At 34.3% G+C, this 17,897-nt stretch overlaps 1 protein-coding gene across 1 annotated transcript; it reads right to left on the reverse strand.

Annotated features, from left to right (window-relative positions):
* Positions 1-2,563: 2,563 nt before the first annotated feature.
* LOC133173177 (uncharacterized) lies at positions 2,564-17,702 on the reverse strand. Its single transcript, XM_061308129.1, has 9 exons — positions 17,330-17,702; positions 14,592-15,187; positions 14,346-14,467; positions 13,797-13,929; positions 12,060-12,215; positions 11,855-11,971; positions 9,993-10,213; positions 9,003-9,435; positions 2,564-2,673 (listed from the first exon to the last, which is right to left on the reverse strand). Exons 1-9 carry the CDS (start codon positions 17,700-17,702, stop codon positions 2,656-2,658), a joined length of 2,169 nt encoding a protein of 722 aa, XP_061164113.1. The 3' UTR covers positions 2,564-2,655.
* Between the last annotated feature and the right edge of the window lie 195 nt (positions 17,703-17,897).

Consider the following 17,897-nt stretch of genomic DNA (forward strand, 5'->3'; position numbering starts at 1 on the left):
CTTCGAATAATACGTAATGTACTTAGTTCTTTAATGACTGACATGTACCAGGGTTGATCCAAAAGTTCATGGAATTTCTTCATATTTTGTTTATTTATTAGTGAAAGTGGTTGAATACTGATTAACATGTGGATAGTAGTTGGTCTCCTTAATGCAGTAATAATACATTTGGCCTCCCTTATGCATACTGTATATTATATAAATTTAATGACTGACATGTACGAGGGTTGATCCAAAAGTTCGTGGAATTTCTTCTAGTGTTGTACCGATAATCAGAAAACATCGATTGTCGACAAAAAAAATGCTACTGATTTCGATGATCGATTATAGTTTTTCATAATCGATCATCAGAAACATACTTCTAATACAATACATTCCGGAATTATCCATTTCTGGTTTAAAATTTATTTCTTCTTAATGAAAGAAAATGGCATCTGCATCTGATACTAGCCAACTAGCACGAAGCAGAGGTGATTAAGAACCGAAGATGCATATATAGGGCCTAAAAAAAATTATTTTTGTTTCCTGTAATAACCCGACCGACCCATTCAATTTACCCCCGGGTGAATTTTTTTTCTGCCAAATCTGTGTTTGCTCTTTGGTTTGATCAATCAGCTGATTCTTTTTATTCAAAAAATATTAATTGTATCTTTTATTTGAGATATAAAATATGCAACTTAGTCAACATTTACCTTAAATATAGAGTGATCAATTCCCCCCACAACTTTTTGAAGTTCGTTTTCTGCCGCTAGGCAGCCATGTTGGGTGTCCAATGTAAATATTTTTAGGTCTAGAAAGTGTAAAAGAAGCAAAACAACAAAGAAAATAATATATTATGTATTTTATATATTCATGTTAAAGAAATAAATGAAATTATTGTAATAGTCTGCTTTTTGTATACAAAACTATGAAGAAATCCGATTATAATCGGTGAAATCGCATCAGAAGCAGTAACCAATTCCAACCAATGATCGATTATGAAAATTAACCGATGTCTCATCACTAATTTCTTCATATTTTTTTTATTTATTAGTGAAAGCGGTTGAATACTGATTTACATGTGGAGAGTAGTTGGTCACCTTAATGCAGTAATAATACATTTGGTCTCCCTTATGCGTACTGTATATTATAACACAATCCAAATCAAAAAAGGAAAATCAAAATTCCTTTTTTTTAACCCCACATTTCAAATCTGAAGCCATTTAGGCCACAATATCATATAATGCAGCTCCTCCAGTCATTTTTACAACACAAAAAACCAATGAAATTTAAACTTGTGCATCTTTTATTCTACAAAGTCAACGTTTATAAAACATGTTTCATGTTAAAAGAAAACTGTTTGAGGAACGTTCCTCTTTCTCTTAAATTTCTCTGTATTATAAACATGAATCTTAATACCTTGTATTTGGAGGAACGTTCCTCTCTTCAATTCAAATGTATGTAAAGTACATGAATCCTATCCAACAGTGATTTGAAGAATGTTCCTCTCTTTGATAGAGTTGTGAAGTCCATTACATGATTCTTATAACCCAGTGTTTTGAGGAACGTTCCTCTCCCAATTTCAAATGAACTCAATATATACATGAATCTTTAACAAGGAGCCCTGCGAGGAACGTTCCTCTACCAATTTCAAACGAACTCAATATATACATGAATCTTTAACAAGGAGCCCTGCAAGGAACGTTCCTCTTCCAATTTCAAACGAACTCAATATATACATGATCAGAATCTTTAACATGGAGCCCTGCGAGGAACGTTCCTCTCCCAATTTCAAACGAACTCAAAATATAGATGAATCTTTAACAAGGAGCCCTGCGAGGAACGTTCCTCTCCCAATTTCAAACGAACTCAATATATATATACATGAATCTTTAACAAGGAGCCCTGCGAGGAACGTTCCTCTCCCAATTTCAAATAAACTCAATCTACATGAATCTTTAACAAGGAGCCCTGCGAGGAACGTTCCTCTCCCAATTTCAAATGAACCCAATATATACATGAATCTTTAACATGGAGCCCTGCGAGGAACGTTCCTCTCCCAGTTTCAAATGAACTCAATATATACATGAATCTTTAACAGGGAGCCCTGCGAGGAACGTTCCTCTCCCAGTTTCAAATGAACTCAATATATACATGAATCTTTAACAAGGAGCCCTGCGAGGAACGTTCCTCTCCCAATTTCAAACAAACTAGGTATATACATGAATCTTTAACAAGGAGCCATGCGAGGAACATTCTTCTCTCAATTTCAAATGAACTCAATATATACCTGAATCTTTAACACAATGAGCTGTAAGGAATGTTCCCCTACTTTACAGTTTTTTACTTAATACATGAATCAAAGGATATCTTTATCTCCATATTCCACTTAGTGTAATTTACATAATGAAGCATAAACTGTTTGTATATTTCTAGCTTTGATTTGTCCAATTATTTAAATTTAATTGACAGGTGTTGCAGATGCATAAACAATGTTATGCTGAAGGATTTTTTACATTTACACATGTACTTTAGTGTTCCTTCTTTCACAGCATTCATGTAACATGTTTCACTCTTGGTTGGAAGGTGAACCAGATAAGTATGCTATGCAATGCAGAGGATTTTACACAAGTATCCTATTCGCAATGTTGAAGGTGTCCATACATTTCTTTCCATTTACTCACACAAGAGAACCTGAAAAATGAATTTACAAGTATTATATAAAATCATAGATAACAGTATACAGTTAAAGTATATCATTGAGGGAGTCAAGAAGATTCCAGTCCCCCAAGAGCAAGTGCATTTCCTGAAGCACAGTCATTTTTATTATAACAAAACCAAAATTAGACTATTTTAAAATCCGTAACTGCAATCCTATTTTATTCACATACAATTTTGAGGTGCGCTATGGAAACATTGATTACTCATAATATAGAAAAAAATAAATATAGTCTTTGCATTTGAATCTACTGTCTATAAACTATGTATCTGCAAGAAACTTTATTTATTTTATAAACAATTTACACCATGGTGTAACTTCAATTTCTTCATTGATTTTACAAGATTCAGGTGTTACCCCAGTGATGTCATTTCATTCACTTGTACACTGTGACAAAATTACATGGTCCGTCTAGATCTCACAGTGCACATTAGTTTACCATGTTGATGACACAATAACAAATTACTCTTTCCCAAAAATTAGGCCCCGCCTCCTTATATATATCTTTAACTAAGCTTCATTATGAATATTCACGATTTTATTTGGAACATATCAGTACTTTTCATATGATTAAAAGAAATTGCTAGATGTTCCAAATAGGTGTGTATCAGTTCATCAAACTGATGCACCTTTTTGCAGGGAATCAGTCTGTTATACAGTGATTTTCAGGGAATCAGCAAAATATATGGATTAACTCATATAGTGAACAAGAGGCCCAGGGCCACATCGCTCACCTGAGCAATTTGGCTAGGAAAAAGCAGAAATCAGTTCAGTATTGAAAAGATTACCGGGGGAGGGGGGTCTTGAATTTTCAACTACTTGAAGATGCTTCCATGTCAATATAACAAATGGCTTTGTTGTACTTGAGAAGATTTTTTAAAAAAATTTCCCATATATTCCTTTGTAAAAATTTGATCCCCCATTGTGGCTCCTCCCTATCCCACAGGTCATCATTTGAACAAACTTGAATCTACACTACCTGAGGATGCTTCCATATCAATATGACTAAACAAAGCTTTTCTGTTCAGAATTCTTGAGAAGAAATATTTTTTCTATAAGTTCTTATGTAAAACTTTCCACACACCCCCCCATTGGGCTCCACCCTACCCCCGGGGGTGTTCATTTGAACAAAATTGAATTTAAACTACCTGAGGATGCTTTCATATCAAAATGACTACCGGTAAACATGATTTTCAGTTCTTGAGAAGAAGATATTTTCCTATATGTTCCTATGTAAAATTTTTGATCCCCCGTTGTGGCCCAGCCCTATCCCCAAGGGTCATCATTTTAACAAACTCGAATCTACACTATCTACACTACCTGAGGATGCTTCCATATCAAAATGACTAATCATGGCTTTGCAGTTCTTCAGAAGTAGATATTTTCCTATATATTTCTATTTAAGACTTTGATCCTCCATTGTGGCCCCACCCTATCCCTGGGGGTCATGATTTGAACAAAATAGAATCTACACTACGAGAGGATGCTTCCACATAAATATGACTAATCATGACTTTGCTGTTCTTGAAAAGAAGATCTTTCCTATATATTTCTATGTAAAACTTTGATCCTCCATTGTGGGCCTGCCCTACCCCCAGAGGTCATGATTTGGACAAACTTGAATCTACACTACCTGAGGATGCTTCCATATAAATATGACTCATCATGGCTTTGCTGTTCTCGAGAGGAATATTTTAAAGGTTTTTCCTATGTATTTCTATGTAAAACTTTGATCCTCCATTGTGGCCCTGTCCTACCCCCAGGGTCATGATTTAAGGATACACCAAAGGTTTCCAAAAGCCAGAGTTTAATTTGCATGTAATTCTTTCATTATCTAAGATAACATAATAAAAGTATATATATCATTTGAAAGCTTGTTAAATTTACTATCTAATTATCCTAATTTAAACTTTAATTAATAACTTATTTAAAAGTTATTTGAATATTAATGTAAATTTAAGTGCATAAATATTTTATAAATCAACTTTTTTGTATTTAACCCCTCAAAGTGGTCATTTTGCCTCAAGGTAGATTAAAGATTGAACTTTAAAACTGTATCTCAGATTTTTGATAAATATTCTAATTCAAAAGTTACAGCCATTTGCCCTTCAATATCACCAATTTATTAGCCTGATTTAACATTTCCCTCAATAATTCCAAAACTAAGCTAGATATCAAAAATCTGAGATACGGTTTTGTGAACACGCATTTGAGAAGCAACCCATCCAATTTTCAGAGAAATTGGTCAATAAATAAGGGAGCTGAATCCTTTGAAATAATACCACAAACTGTCTGATCTTACTTTACAGTAGAGGGCAAAAACCCATTACACAACAAAATCTGCCAAAGCTAGGAATATATGACACCTTGGAGATTCAGCTTTGGATACCTGTCACTTAGCCATATTTCCTATGCATATTCACAAGAATGGGAGGTTCCTTTCTGTATTTAGATGCTTTTAATTAAGTAAAATAGGTTCAATTCTGAATCAGAAAGATTTCCCGGCAAATTGGCAAGAGCTAAGCTCCACCTCCTATTTTATGGTCATTAGTAATCTGTTAGATCTCCTTCTCTAAATCTAGAGTCCCTGTAGTTTAATTACTGATAACCTCTGTGTGGCTAGTGAAGAATTCCCCAAGTGGTCACAGTGATTTATTGCGTCTTTCATGAGCTAGCAGTCACAGATCAAATCAGAAGCTTCAATAAGGGAACATTCACATGTGGTAGTCTTTATGTTTCATTATTGTTAAATAATTAGAAAACCATTTCATAATTACCAAGAATTTTACATGCATTATAAAGCAGTAATTAACTTCTTTTTCTTAACCAAAAATCTCAAAATTGTTGAAAATCTTGAAAAAAGCCTTTGGTGTATCCTTAAACAAACTTGAATCAACACTACCTGAGGATGCTTCCACATGAGTTTCATCTTTCCTGGCCCTGTGGTTTTGAGAAGAAGATTTTTTAAAGATGCTATTAATTTTTCACTAATTCTTTATTATCTCCCCTTGAAAGAGGGCGTGGCCATTCATTTGAAAAAACTTGAATTCCCTTCACCCAAGGATACTTTGTGGCAAGTTTGGTTGAAATTGGCCCAGTGGTTCTTGAGAAGAAGTCGAAAATGTTAAAAGTTTACAGACAGACAGACAAACAGGTGGACAGACAGACGGACGCCGGACAAAAAGTGATCAGAAAAGCTCACTTGAGCCTTTGGCTCAGGTGAGCTAAAAACTAAAATTGTCTTAAATTAATATATGCCTAAGGTTGTACAACAGTATTAAATTTTCTTACCAAAAATGCACAACTTTGAGTAGGTGGTATTAATTGAAAACAAACTTTGAGAAGTTTCCTTTTCAGATCTTGTAAAACAATTCTTATAAAGATTTTAGTACCAAATAATACATAGCCATCCCTCAAGGCACGCAAGTTTCTTTCGGTCGAAGTCGAGCAGGTGCTTGAAAATCAAGTCCAGGACCTAATCACTCCCCACTCAAATACAGTATATAGAAAAATCAGCACGCCCTAAATTATAATGAATCTAGTCAATACAGGAGGTTAACATATTGTTTTTCATCTCATGAAAAAAATCAGCTCCAGTCTTGTGTTGAAATGCCCGAATTGGAAGGGAAGATTCAGGAATTATTTTGCGTCAGCCATGATTTGACATGAACCTCAAGTGAACTACTGTTATGACACCTGCATAATACACTTTGCACAACAACTTAAATTAACCTTTAAAAAATCTGCCAACTTGGTAAAAATATATGTTGTGTATTTCCATGGCCTAAATCTAAGATTCAATTATCAAGGTGTATTTGGTTGAAGGTGATTCCATATATATATATATATATATATATACATGATATATATATATATATATATAAATATATATATATATATATATATATATATATATATATATATATATATATATATATATATATATATATATATATATTCACACACACACACACACACATATATATCTATACAGCTAAACTTTGAAATCTTGAACACGGATATCTCGAATACCCCGGATATGTCGAAGTAAGGCCGCGGTCCCTATGAAATTTGCTTTATATAAAATGATTAAAATAAACCCCTCTATGTCGAACAAGGTAATGTTGAATACCCCGGTTATCTCAAAGTAAAATTGTGTACCCATTTATTAAAATCACATGCGTTATCTCGAAGTCAGGATAATATTCCGCTCTGATGATCAAGTCCGTTAGGTAAACTGACCGCTCTACTGTCTGTCATGCACGGGTTACCTGTGTTCCTTTGATCAACAAATAAAAGCGCGATAATTATACGAGGTGTATGTATGGCTTACCTTGATTTTAATTATGCAAGCCAAAGGTTGTGTGTATTAGTTTATGCATATGCGTGGATGACATGTTAATTGTTTCATGGCTGGGGTACGTTTATCTTGATAATCGCTATTTAATGCTATGCGTTATATGCGCCCTTGCATAGTTTATGCATATGAACGCGAAAATTATAAACATCAAAGTGAAACAAAATTCTGTATTTTAATGCAATTAGAATTTATTTTTCTTACATGTGTATATGAGCGCGCAGAATTTACAACCGTCAGTAGACACCATCATGTGAGCAAGTGTGGTAGTGAAAACTTCTGCTATAGTGCCCTGTGATTCAGTGTTCTTCTGTAATTAAACAAAAGTGCATGTTTCGTCTTTTGCATTTGATTTTATTATGGTAAAATATTTTATTTAAATGATTGCACATGTATGAACATGTTTTTCCAATAAAAAAAAATTGTATATTTGCGTTATTCTGACAGCGACTGGTTTTAAATTTATAATGCATAGACGATATCCGATTATGTATACATGGGAAACGATGCTAGCGGTTGATTTGCCGGGTTGGTAGAGGGATTATACGTCTGTGCATATTATACAAAGTTTCTATTTTTTGAATAATAAAGAGGATGTAAAAATCTTTTTAATGCTAATTACGTGTATATTAAAGAAAACATATACAGAATTTCAAAAAAGAATGAATTTGACATGTTTCTACTATTAAGTGCATGTTCACTGCACTAAGTTTATTTGAAGTTCATTAGAATTATAACCCTCGATATGTCGAACCCCCGGATATCTTGAAGTTCATCAACGGTCCCGTCAACTTCGAGATAACGAAGTGTAACTGTATATATATATATATATATTAGGGATGTCAAATCGGTCAATTTTTGATAATCGGTAACTCAGACGTTTTTCTGATCGACTACCCGGGTACTTGGTAAATATAAAAAAGATGTAAATACAAGTGCGTTAATTTTCTTGAGCAAAGTTAAGCTCTGTTAAACCCCAAAACTGTTTTTATCTCGTTTATAAATGTATATAAACATGGACTCCAATGGAATTGATTATTTGGTACTAAATTTATTCATCAAATAAACACAAAAGACACAATTAATACACCAAAATTCAAATGGCTTACAGTTCTTGTTTAGGATCTTTCTCATCAATGCAATAGGAGAACAGTTTGTTACACAAGTTTGTGATGATTAGACTAGCGAAAGGGAAGGAACGGACGTTGTTGGGATCACTAGTCTAAGTTGGTTTGTTACCCCCGTATAAACTTACTACACAAACTGACTTTCAACATTATTTTGAATCTTTTGATATTTCTAAATGTTTCACTTTTGAAGTGGGTAGCGGCATTTCTATGCATGTCCGATTTCACTGCCATATATTACTTAAATAATTTAAAAATGATTTGAAGATAATAGCTCATACTTAATCGAATCAATGTTCACTGTAAGCATTCATTGAAGCCATCCAAAAATTAAGGACCACAATAGGTGAGAACAGCTGTGTACCAGGAGATTGGTCACTAATTACTGTATATACACAGCCACAGGCGATAACAGGTTTTTTACAGGTGTAGATGACAACACGCTAATAACTGTGTGCAGTTTTAAGTTATTTTTTGATAATTTTTTATAAAAATATGTACTTTGAAATAAGAAAAAATACTCTTCCGAGTAACTGAGTACCATTTTTAGTATTGGATACTCGGACGTTGGATCGAGTACCCAGTTAATTGGGTACTCGTTGACATCCCTAATATATATATGATAATAAAGATAGTCCATGAAAGCTTGAAAGATATTTCCAATGAGCAGGCGACCACGATACCCTTTCACATACAACCTCTGCCAATTACAGGAATTGAACTCAGTTTACACGGTGAGAAGTTAGCGCACTACCAGTGCACTACCCAGACACCTCTGATCATGAATACAAATCATAAATTCATACAAAAGTAAAGTTACCTCTGGATTTTCATCTTCATTTGTAAGCATTCTCTGCAAATCTTCAGGCACTGCTGGATGTTCCCTGCTGTTGTCAGAGTCCTGAATGGAGTGTGGGTTGTATTCTGGTATCTTTGGAAGATACCATATTGCCCCTTTTCTTGAATACCTACTGGCATTGGTTTTGGTTTCCTGCAAGAATGTTACAAATTTTTCCCACCATGTACTTTCTGCTGTTGTCATCATCTTTGTCCAAATTGTCAAACTCTTCTTGATATTTGCTACATCAACCTTCTCCAATGATGCTGTCAATATATTTGGTACATTTGTTGGCAGCGTTAGGGTTCCATTTTCCCTTTGCTTGAAGAAACTTCCCTGCAAAGACTTCCAGGAATGGTCCACATTTTTTCTGTAGCAGATGTGCACATCCCCTGTCAACTCATTGAGTCTATACCTTAATAAATATGAAGGAGATATCCATTAGCTCATTTTGTCTCATTCTACTTCTGTTATGATTTTTTTCTTCTTTCCATATTGTATCTAGCAGACAACCGTAAACATTTTCACTCCATAATAACCTCTTATTATTAAAATATAAGACAAAGGCTCAACCAACTACATTTTGTAAATCTTTTTGTGAATGTCAAGCTGAATCTTCTCACAGTGAATGACTCTTAAAGATGTATAACTAGTATCATTTATTATATGATTGAATAATTCCTAATACTCTGATTGTGCTACACTCCTCCCCACACCTTTTTTCTTAACATAATTTTTTACTATTAGTTTAGTACGAAAATTTTTTTTGACAGGTTGGATGTCTTTTCTTACTTTCTGATACAAGACACCACCAATCATCTTTCAAAAGATGTTTAGTCTACTGCACAAAATGTAGGAGGAGTTCGGGGAAGCAGGCTTTTGGAGAAAAAACATCATTTTTTTCAATCCCTTCCTTAAAGACTAGTGTCTATAAATATGTTCATATAATTTACTATCTAAAATATAACACACCTAAAGGTGTTTGTCCTTGTGTGGTATTTTACACCTTTTAAGCAAGGAGATAACCATCCAGATATATCAAGACATCCTCTTAGTTCTTCTGCATTGTAGAGTATGTCACTCATCTCAGGGAGTGTTGCTGCATCTCTGTGTCTGAGATTATCAGCAATGACACTGAACATTTGATCTATATCCTCATGTGTGTGCCCCACATGAAGAAAGGAAAGTTGGACCTGAAATATCAAGATTTTGATTTTAAAAAATATAAGCACTTAAATCCTAGGATGGGCTTTGAAACCCCCCCCCCTTTTAAATCCCCCCCCCCCCTTAAATCCCTTTTTAGCTCACCTCGACGAAGTCGAGATGAGCTTATGCTATACCCCCGGCGTCGGCGTCGGCGTCGGTGTCGGCGTCGGCGTTAGCGTCGGCGTCCCAGGTTAAAGTTTTAGGAGCAAGTCCCATTCCCAAGTAACTATAAGCCCTACCTGGACCAAACTTGCATGGATGATGCATCTAGGGATGGACACTACCAAACTTGCTTCGGATGCTGGATCTGACCTAGATTTTCCAGATGAGTGACCAGGTTAAAGTTTTAGGAGCAGGTCCATTCCTTAGTAACTATAAGCCCTACCTGGATCAAACTTGCATTGATGATGCATCTAGGGATGGACACTACCACACTTGCTTCAGATGCTGGATCTGACCTAGATTTTCCGGATGAGTGACCAGGTTAAAGTTTTAGGAGCAGGTCCATTCCCAAGTAACTATAAGCCCTACCTTGACCAAACTTGCATGGATGATGCATCTAGGGATGGACATGGCCACACTTACTTCGGATGCTGGATCTGACCTAGATTTTCCAGATGAGTGACCAGGTTAAAGTTTTAGGAGCAGGTCCATTCCCAAGTAACTATAAGCCCTACCTTGACCAAACTTGCATGGATGATGCATCTAGGGATGGACACTACCAAACTTGCTTCGGATGCTGGATCTGACCTAGATTTTCCAGATGAGTGACCAGGTTAAAGTTTTAGGAGCAGGTCCATTCCCAAGTTACTATAAACCCTACCCGGACCAAACTTGCATGGATGATGCATCCAGGGATGGACACTACCACACTTGTTCAGATGCTGGATCTGATCTAGATTTTCCACATGTGAGACCAGGTTTAGATTTAGGAGTAGTCTCATTCCCAAGTAACTATAAGCCCTACCTGGACCAAACTTTCATGGATGATGCATCTAGGGATGTACACTAACCAACCTGCTTCGAATGCTGGATCTGACCTAGATTTTCCACATGAGTGAATTTTAGCCATATTTTAACCAAATTAGCATGGATGATGTATCTAGGGATGGATACTTCCAGACTTGCCTTGGATTCTGAATCTGATGTACATTTTCCAGAAGAGTGACCAGGGTAATTTTTTTGGAGTAGCTATATAATATTATGGCCTGTTATGATTTAACTTGCATAGATGGTGCATCTAAGGATGAAAACTTCCAGACTTGCTTTGGATGTTGGAACTGACCAAAATTTTCTTGATTACTAAACAGGTCAAAAGTTTTTTTGAGCAGGTCTATAATTAAATCAAACTTGCATGGATATTGATCTTGGGATGTACCCTAACTAGAAAAAAAATATGATGTGAAATTTGCCTTACATGTAGATAACATTCGTCAAGGTGAGCTTCGTAATCTTTGATTACCTATGTTTATATCCTCTAAATGCTTTATCAAATCAGACAGCTTACCTAAAAAAAAAACTAAGTTGTATTTATTCATAGCATTTTTCTGTATCTATCCTTTGCCAGTACTGTAAATTTATAAAACTTATCTTAATACAGAGTCTGCAAAATGCTTATTAACATGTACCTCATAAAAAATCCGACGCCTGACTAAAAGCTCCAAGAAAGACAGGACAAACTTGTTCTTATTTTCTCTGAAGCAGTTGTCTGCCTGTAGGTAAAGGACAGGAGGCAATGATTTTCCCTGTCAGTGTAAGAAACACATTTTTTCAAATTTCTCATAGCTGATTGATACACAGTAGATAATTGTAATCAATATTTCTGTTTGCTACCTTTGAGTGGTTCCATAGCACTTTCATCAAAACATTCAATGTAAGATTGGAATCATGTTTGTACTGGTGCAGGTCTGTAAACAGATATTTTCTATTCAGGCCATGGCTCAAAACTCCAGTAACATGCACATTCAGTTGCCTTGTTGCTGCAAATTCCTATAATGAGAATCAAATATAAAAGAGGGAAGGGCAGTGAGGCATAAAAAAGTAAACATTTGCTTTTATCTTCTGTATTTCTTAAAATTTTATCTCCTTCACTTCCCAATAATATCCCTGCTCATCGCAATACAAGACCTTGACAATCAACATATTACCTTGATAAATAATATAAGAAGAATCGAACCATTCAAAGTTATTGATTTGAAGCATTTATTTTGTATCATTATTTCAAAATCTTACAATAACAGCACGTTGACCTTTGTAACCAAGGGTTTCTGATGTACTACTCTTTTCACAAACCCTTGGCTATGGTATTATTAAAAGTTGGAATTGTCTACATAATGTGATGTCAAATTTGTTTGTTGTTTAACGTCCATCTCAAGAATTTTTTACTCATATGGAGATGCTACCACTTGTTGGTGAAGAGCTGTAAATTTTGCCCTATGCTTGGCACTCAGAGCCATTGAGAAGTTAGGGATCTTTTTCGTGCCAGCATCTTCTGTGACACGGGACCTCGGTTTATACGGTCTCAACTGAATGACTGGTCTCTAAGTCCCACAGTGGGATTCGAACCCACAACATAAGGATCAACTCCTTAATCCATGACTCTAGTACTTTCAGTCTAGAGCAGATGCTCTACTAGTCTGCTCTAGCTACCACTGTGTCACATGGGCAAAAATGATACAAGTCATACCACATACATATATGTATAGACAATGCTTGCATTTTTTTTTTAAAATGTTTTTGAAAAATAATTAAAAAGCAGATCTTGTGCGGTCTTTTTTTAGGGTGCAAATGTGTATGATTAGTTGTATCTGCAATAAAGAATCCTGATCACACTATGTGCACTGTGAGTGCTATATTATAGAAAATGGCATACTATTTTGCAGATCATTGTTTTAATACCTGACCATAGAGTAAAGAATAAGAGATACAATGTATTGTTACAAAAATAAATGCTTATTTCAAGTCAAATATACTTATATAATTTATTAACAAACTCTAATCAACAAACTTGATGGGAAAATTCTGACAGGGTGGGGGGGGGGGGGGGGGTGCATGATCGAAAACACGTACTTGGCTAAAAAAGATGAATTACTTAATTGAAAATCCTAGATTCTCATTCAATTCTTTTGAGGTGGGGGATTTTATTTCATATTGTTCAGTTTGTTCTTCCAGACTTTCTTGTTAACTTGATCTATCGGTGCAAAGTAAATATAAATAATAATGCCCAAATAAAATTCACATTGCTCCATTTAAATGTTCATGTCTCTTACTATACATCCTTACCAATCTTTCACAACCAATGATCCTTGTTACTTACGATCTATTACCATCTTGTCAGACGGTCAGTTGTCAAATTTTCAGACCGACCTTTGTGGGATTATTTGAATACCGATCCCGATCAGAATCAAGACAAAGAAAAACTAGGGGTGGACAAATAGGGGAGGGTGGGAATGACAATTTAGAAATATTTTCATTATGGCCTAATATCTTTCATTTATTTTTTGTATTCACTTGTTAGAGGTAGATACTTAGTAACAACGTTTTCTCTTTAATAATATGTACTATTTGTACCTTGCTTGGTCTTCCCTTAAAATGGGGAATGTTTGTTTTGGACTGATCCATTCCATCAATTATGAGGCTTATGTACCTATCTGGTCTTCTTCTGCTTACTGTTTTTCGTCTGTAATATGCACTTTTCTCTTTCCTAAAAAATAATTATTCGATAGAAAAGTTTTAACTTGCAGATTAAATCAATATTTCTTCGATCAGCATATTTTATGTGCGCGTATTTTGAATTTTGCTATATCAATTATGAATTATGCATACATCACAAACAACAACATCATTGTTGCATTGTTATAGTATGAATGGAAAACTGTGAATAACATTAAGCAATTTATTTATTTTTAGTGTTACTAAGTCTGTTCGATAAGTTCCTTATTAAATTCTGTTATGAAAAATTCAAAAACATACTGTACATCAATTCATGTATTAAAGCTCAGAGATTAACTTGAATTACACTTTGAGTTGATGACAGATTTTTTCATTGTTACGCAGTACTACATATACTTGCGATTTATGCTACATTGTAAATAAGAAGTTGATACATTATGTATTTACATTTGTCTGTGAAGATGTTCTTGCTTCTTTATAAAAATTTCCTTTTTTTTCTCTGGGTTCAATTGCTTGTGCAGTTCTCTGTCAAGCTTGTCACATGTAGTGCATCGAGTAAACAAGTTGCTCTGTAATACATAGAGGTATCCAATGATATGAATTGATCAAACAAAAGATTTATATAATACTACTTAGAAATGATGAACTTGTAGTCTGTGATTACACAATTGTTAAAATAGGAAAATTGCTCACCTGTTTAATTTTCACATGTGGAAAGTGTTCATTCCATATGTTGAGGAAAGTCTGAAGAGATACACAAGCTCTGTTCTCTTCCTCTGTATCCACTTTATACCCAGCATAAATTTCATTTTTTCTTAAACCAAAGGGCAGCCAAATTTCTTGGATGTGAGGTGGATTTTCTCCTCTCATCGCTATATATTCTCCAAACCAATTGATAACATGAAGTCTTTTTTCTGATGTTAGCCTTCTTTCGTTAGAGGGTGGCACTTCTTTCCTCAACCATGTTCTTCGTTCCTTGTAATAGATTGATTGCTTAATCCCATAAGCAATCAACCAACTCTTCAAGCAAACCCTGTGGCCTTTAAGAATGAATTTAAAGGTTCCCTTTTTTACACATTGAAAGTCATCAAACTTTCTTTGAAACCATTTTGGCCTATCTGTGGTATTCAATCTCCATAATGTCGAATGGCAATTTTCAATTAATTCTTTTGTGAAAAAGCTCTGCCTAGTACATTTCTTTGGACAAGAACACTGATCTAGAGAGGCCTTTTTAATAGTGCTTTTGGAGATCTTTTTTTCTTGAAGTCGAGATCTTGATGACAGAGCAACTGAAATATAATTATTAATAATTTGATTGCATAATACAAGAAGTTATTGATTTATACTATGTTCAGAGTTGAGAGATCTTGAACAAGAGGTACATGGGCCATAGTGCTCACATGATTTCCTATGGCCATTGTGGATTTTCTCTATACACATGTATATTCCTACATCGAGCTTTGATTGCCCATTGTGGCCCCAACCTATCCCCAAGGGCATGATTTGAACAAAATTAAATCCACACTACTGGAGGATGTTTATATGTATTAATAAATACAACAAATCATAAGAATCTAGAGAAGAAGATTTTCCTTATGTACATGATGTATAAATTTCTATGTTGACAAGCTTGGATCACCTATCCAGTCCCAACCTACCTCCGGGGGTCATAATTTGTACACTACCTGAGGATGCTTCCAAACAAAATGAAAATATAACCTTGCTTTTGCTCTTCTTGAGAAGATTTTTAAAGATAGAAAGAAGATTAATTGGCCCATCCTATAGCTGAGGGTCATGATTTGAACAAATTTGAATGCACTATAGCACAATATAGCTTGCACTCTGGCAAAATGGGTCTTGAGAAGAAGATTAGAAATATGTCATTGATTTATCTTCAGTATCTCACTATGAAAGAGGGTGTGGCCCTTCATTTCACAAACTTGAAAAGAGAGAGTGTAAGTAAGAGGATACAAAAATTTTAAAATAAAAGTTTTGAATTATATGATTTATTAAATAAACATTGAGAAAGCATATAACATAATTGTAAATAACTTTTGTTAAATCTGTGAAGCACATAAATTAACTTCTTAATAGCATGATTTCTAATTTAATTTATTTAGCACAAAATACGTATGTTTTCATTTGAGACCTTGAGAGAATTACCTCGGTATACTGATTCAGCAGATATCTTTGATATATGTAAACTGTCTTTTTCTTTTCATTTATGTACATTTTACGGGTAGCTTTATTCATATAATTTATTCATTTTAAACTTTACAAACAGGATTGTGTGTGTGTGTGGGGGGGGGGGGGTAAAATCTTCATTCAAAAGAAAGTCATCAGGTAATATTAATTAGAATTTTTAATTATTAATGGCACATCTTTATTGTTTTTCTTTTGCTTTTTTCCCTGCCCCAGGTTCCCTTGGACCTGACAAATTCTGTAACTTTCTATTGCAGTCCATGTTTTTCTGTATTTCCAATTATAAGTCTAGTTTACTGCTGTTAAAAAATACTAATTTACCTCATCAGTACTACACTTGGACTGGATGAGTGTGAAAATTCTACTTGAAAATTCTGTCATAAACTTTGAATTAACACCAAGTCTCAGAGATCCATTCTCTCCCTTCCAAATAATACATAAAATTTCATTATCTTCCTTAATAGATTTCTACCCTTGTTAAAAAAAATCTGAACTTAAAAAAAAATAAAATGTACACTATTGATCATTTTTCTGAATCCAGAACTCAGACTGTCTTTCTTAAACAGTTAACTTGTAAAATGAATTTACACTTCTTTCAATGATGAAGGCATGTTCATTATAAATAAATAGTCTTCATTTCTTATATTTCTGCAAGGCAGAAGCTCCCATTTGGTTTACACGTCTTTGATTCTATAGACCTTATACATGTCATTTGAAATTTTATTATTTTCCATCATTTTTAATGAGGAAAAAATAACAAATTTTATCTTAACTTAAAAATGACTTATTTTTTTCCTAACAAGATCTCTGGAATTCAGGACCTCCAGATCCCTCCCCAATCAGCTTGTACTCTTATAACTTTAAATCTTGGATAGCCCCTTCTCAAAATCATATGCTACATATGTGTACTGCTGTGTTTGCAAATTTTGGGGCTTGTTAAAATTCCCATCTTCAATGATTTTTTGGCATTAAATCAGATAATGATTTAGTTCTGCAATCATTTATAAACTTGTATACCTATCATATAATTAGCCATATTATCTAACCATAGTTTAGATACAAATTTAAAATACATCTACCTTGTATTACTTGAAAAATTATATAAAGGTTCAGTGATGTGTTGATAACAAAAATTATTATAATTTTCTTAAGCAAACTAAGCATATTTATTTGAAGTTTATGATCATATACATGTATGAATGAAGTTAATTTATATTAAGTATACATACCTTTAATATGTTTCTTAGGCGTACTGCTCATTAAAGGCTCAATAAAATGTAAATTTCCAAATGGCTCTGAATCGGTGGAACATCCACTTGTTTGTAAATCGGATGATATAAGAGAAAGTTCTTTACTTATCTCACTTGATTGTTCATACAAATCTTCTTCGCGTATATAAAACGCTTGAACAGGAGGAGGCGTGTCATCACAGAATGAAAATACATCACGGTTAGTATGAGTAGATATTTCATCAGATTCTTCAAATTCGGACAATTCTTGCAGTGATCCTGTTAAACAATCAGTACGAATACCATGACCTAACGATGATTCATATTCCTGTGATTCAATAATAGAATGCTCAGAAAAAATATTGTCATCCATTCCACTAAAAATATCTTGAATGAAATGGCATATTGCAGTTAAATTTTTTTTGGTTCTAATTCATCTCCAATTTTACCACCTTCTGCAGTTACATGCTTTCAGTGGAGAAATGTCAATCAGACTCATATACTGATAAGATTAAGGGGCGTGCTTTCTGTGAGCATGCAATTCCAGACCCGTGTATGCAGCACATGT

This window comes from Saccostrea echinata, unplaced genomic scaffold (genome assembly GCF_033153115.1).
Source record: "Saccostrea echinata isolate AGI-Se365-2 ecotype Australia unplaced genomic scaffold, CSIRO_AGI_Sech_v1 ptg000056l, whole genome shotgun sequence".
Classification (NCBI taxonomy): domain Eukaryota; kingdom Metazoa; phylum Mollusca; class Bivalvia; order Ostreida; family Ostreidae; genus Saccostrea; species Saccostrea echinata.

Coding starts and splice junctions, on each gene's coding strand:
- LOC133173177 (XM_061308129.1), bottom strand. CDS start 17,702: ATGGATGACAATATTTTTTCTGAGCATTCTATTATTGAATCACAGGAA. Junction 11,972..12,059: donor TGCTATGGAACCACTCAAAG/GTAGCAAACAGA, acceptor TTACACTGACAG/GGAAAATCATTGCCTCCTGT. Junction 9,436..9,992: donor ACAAGGACAAACACCTTTAG/GTGTGTTATATT, acceptor ATATTTATTAAG/GTATAGACTCAATGAGTTGA.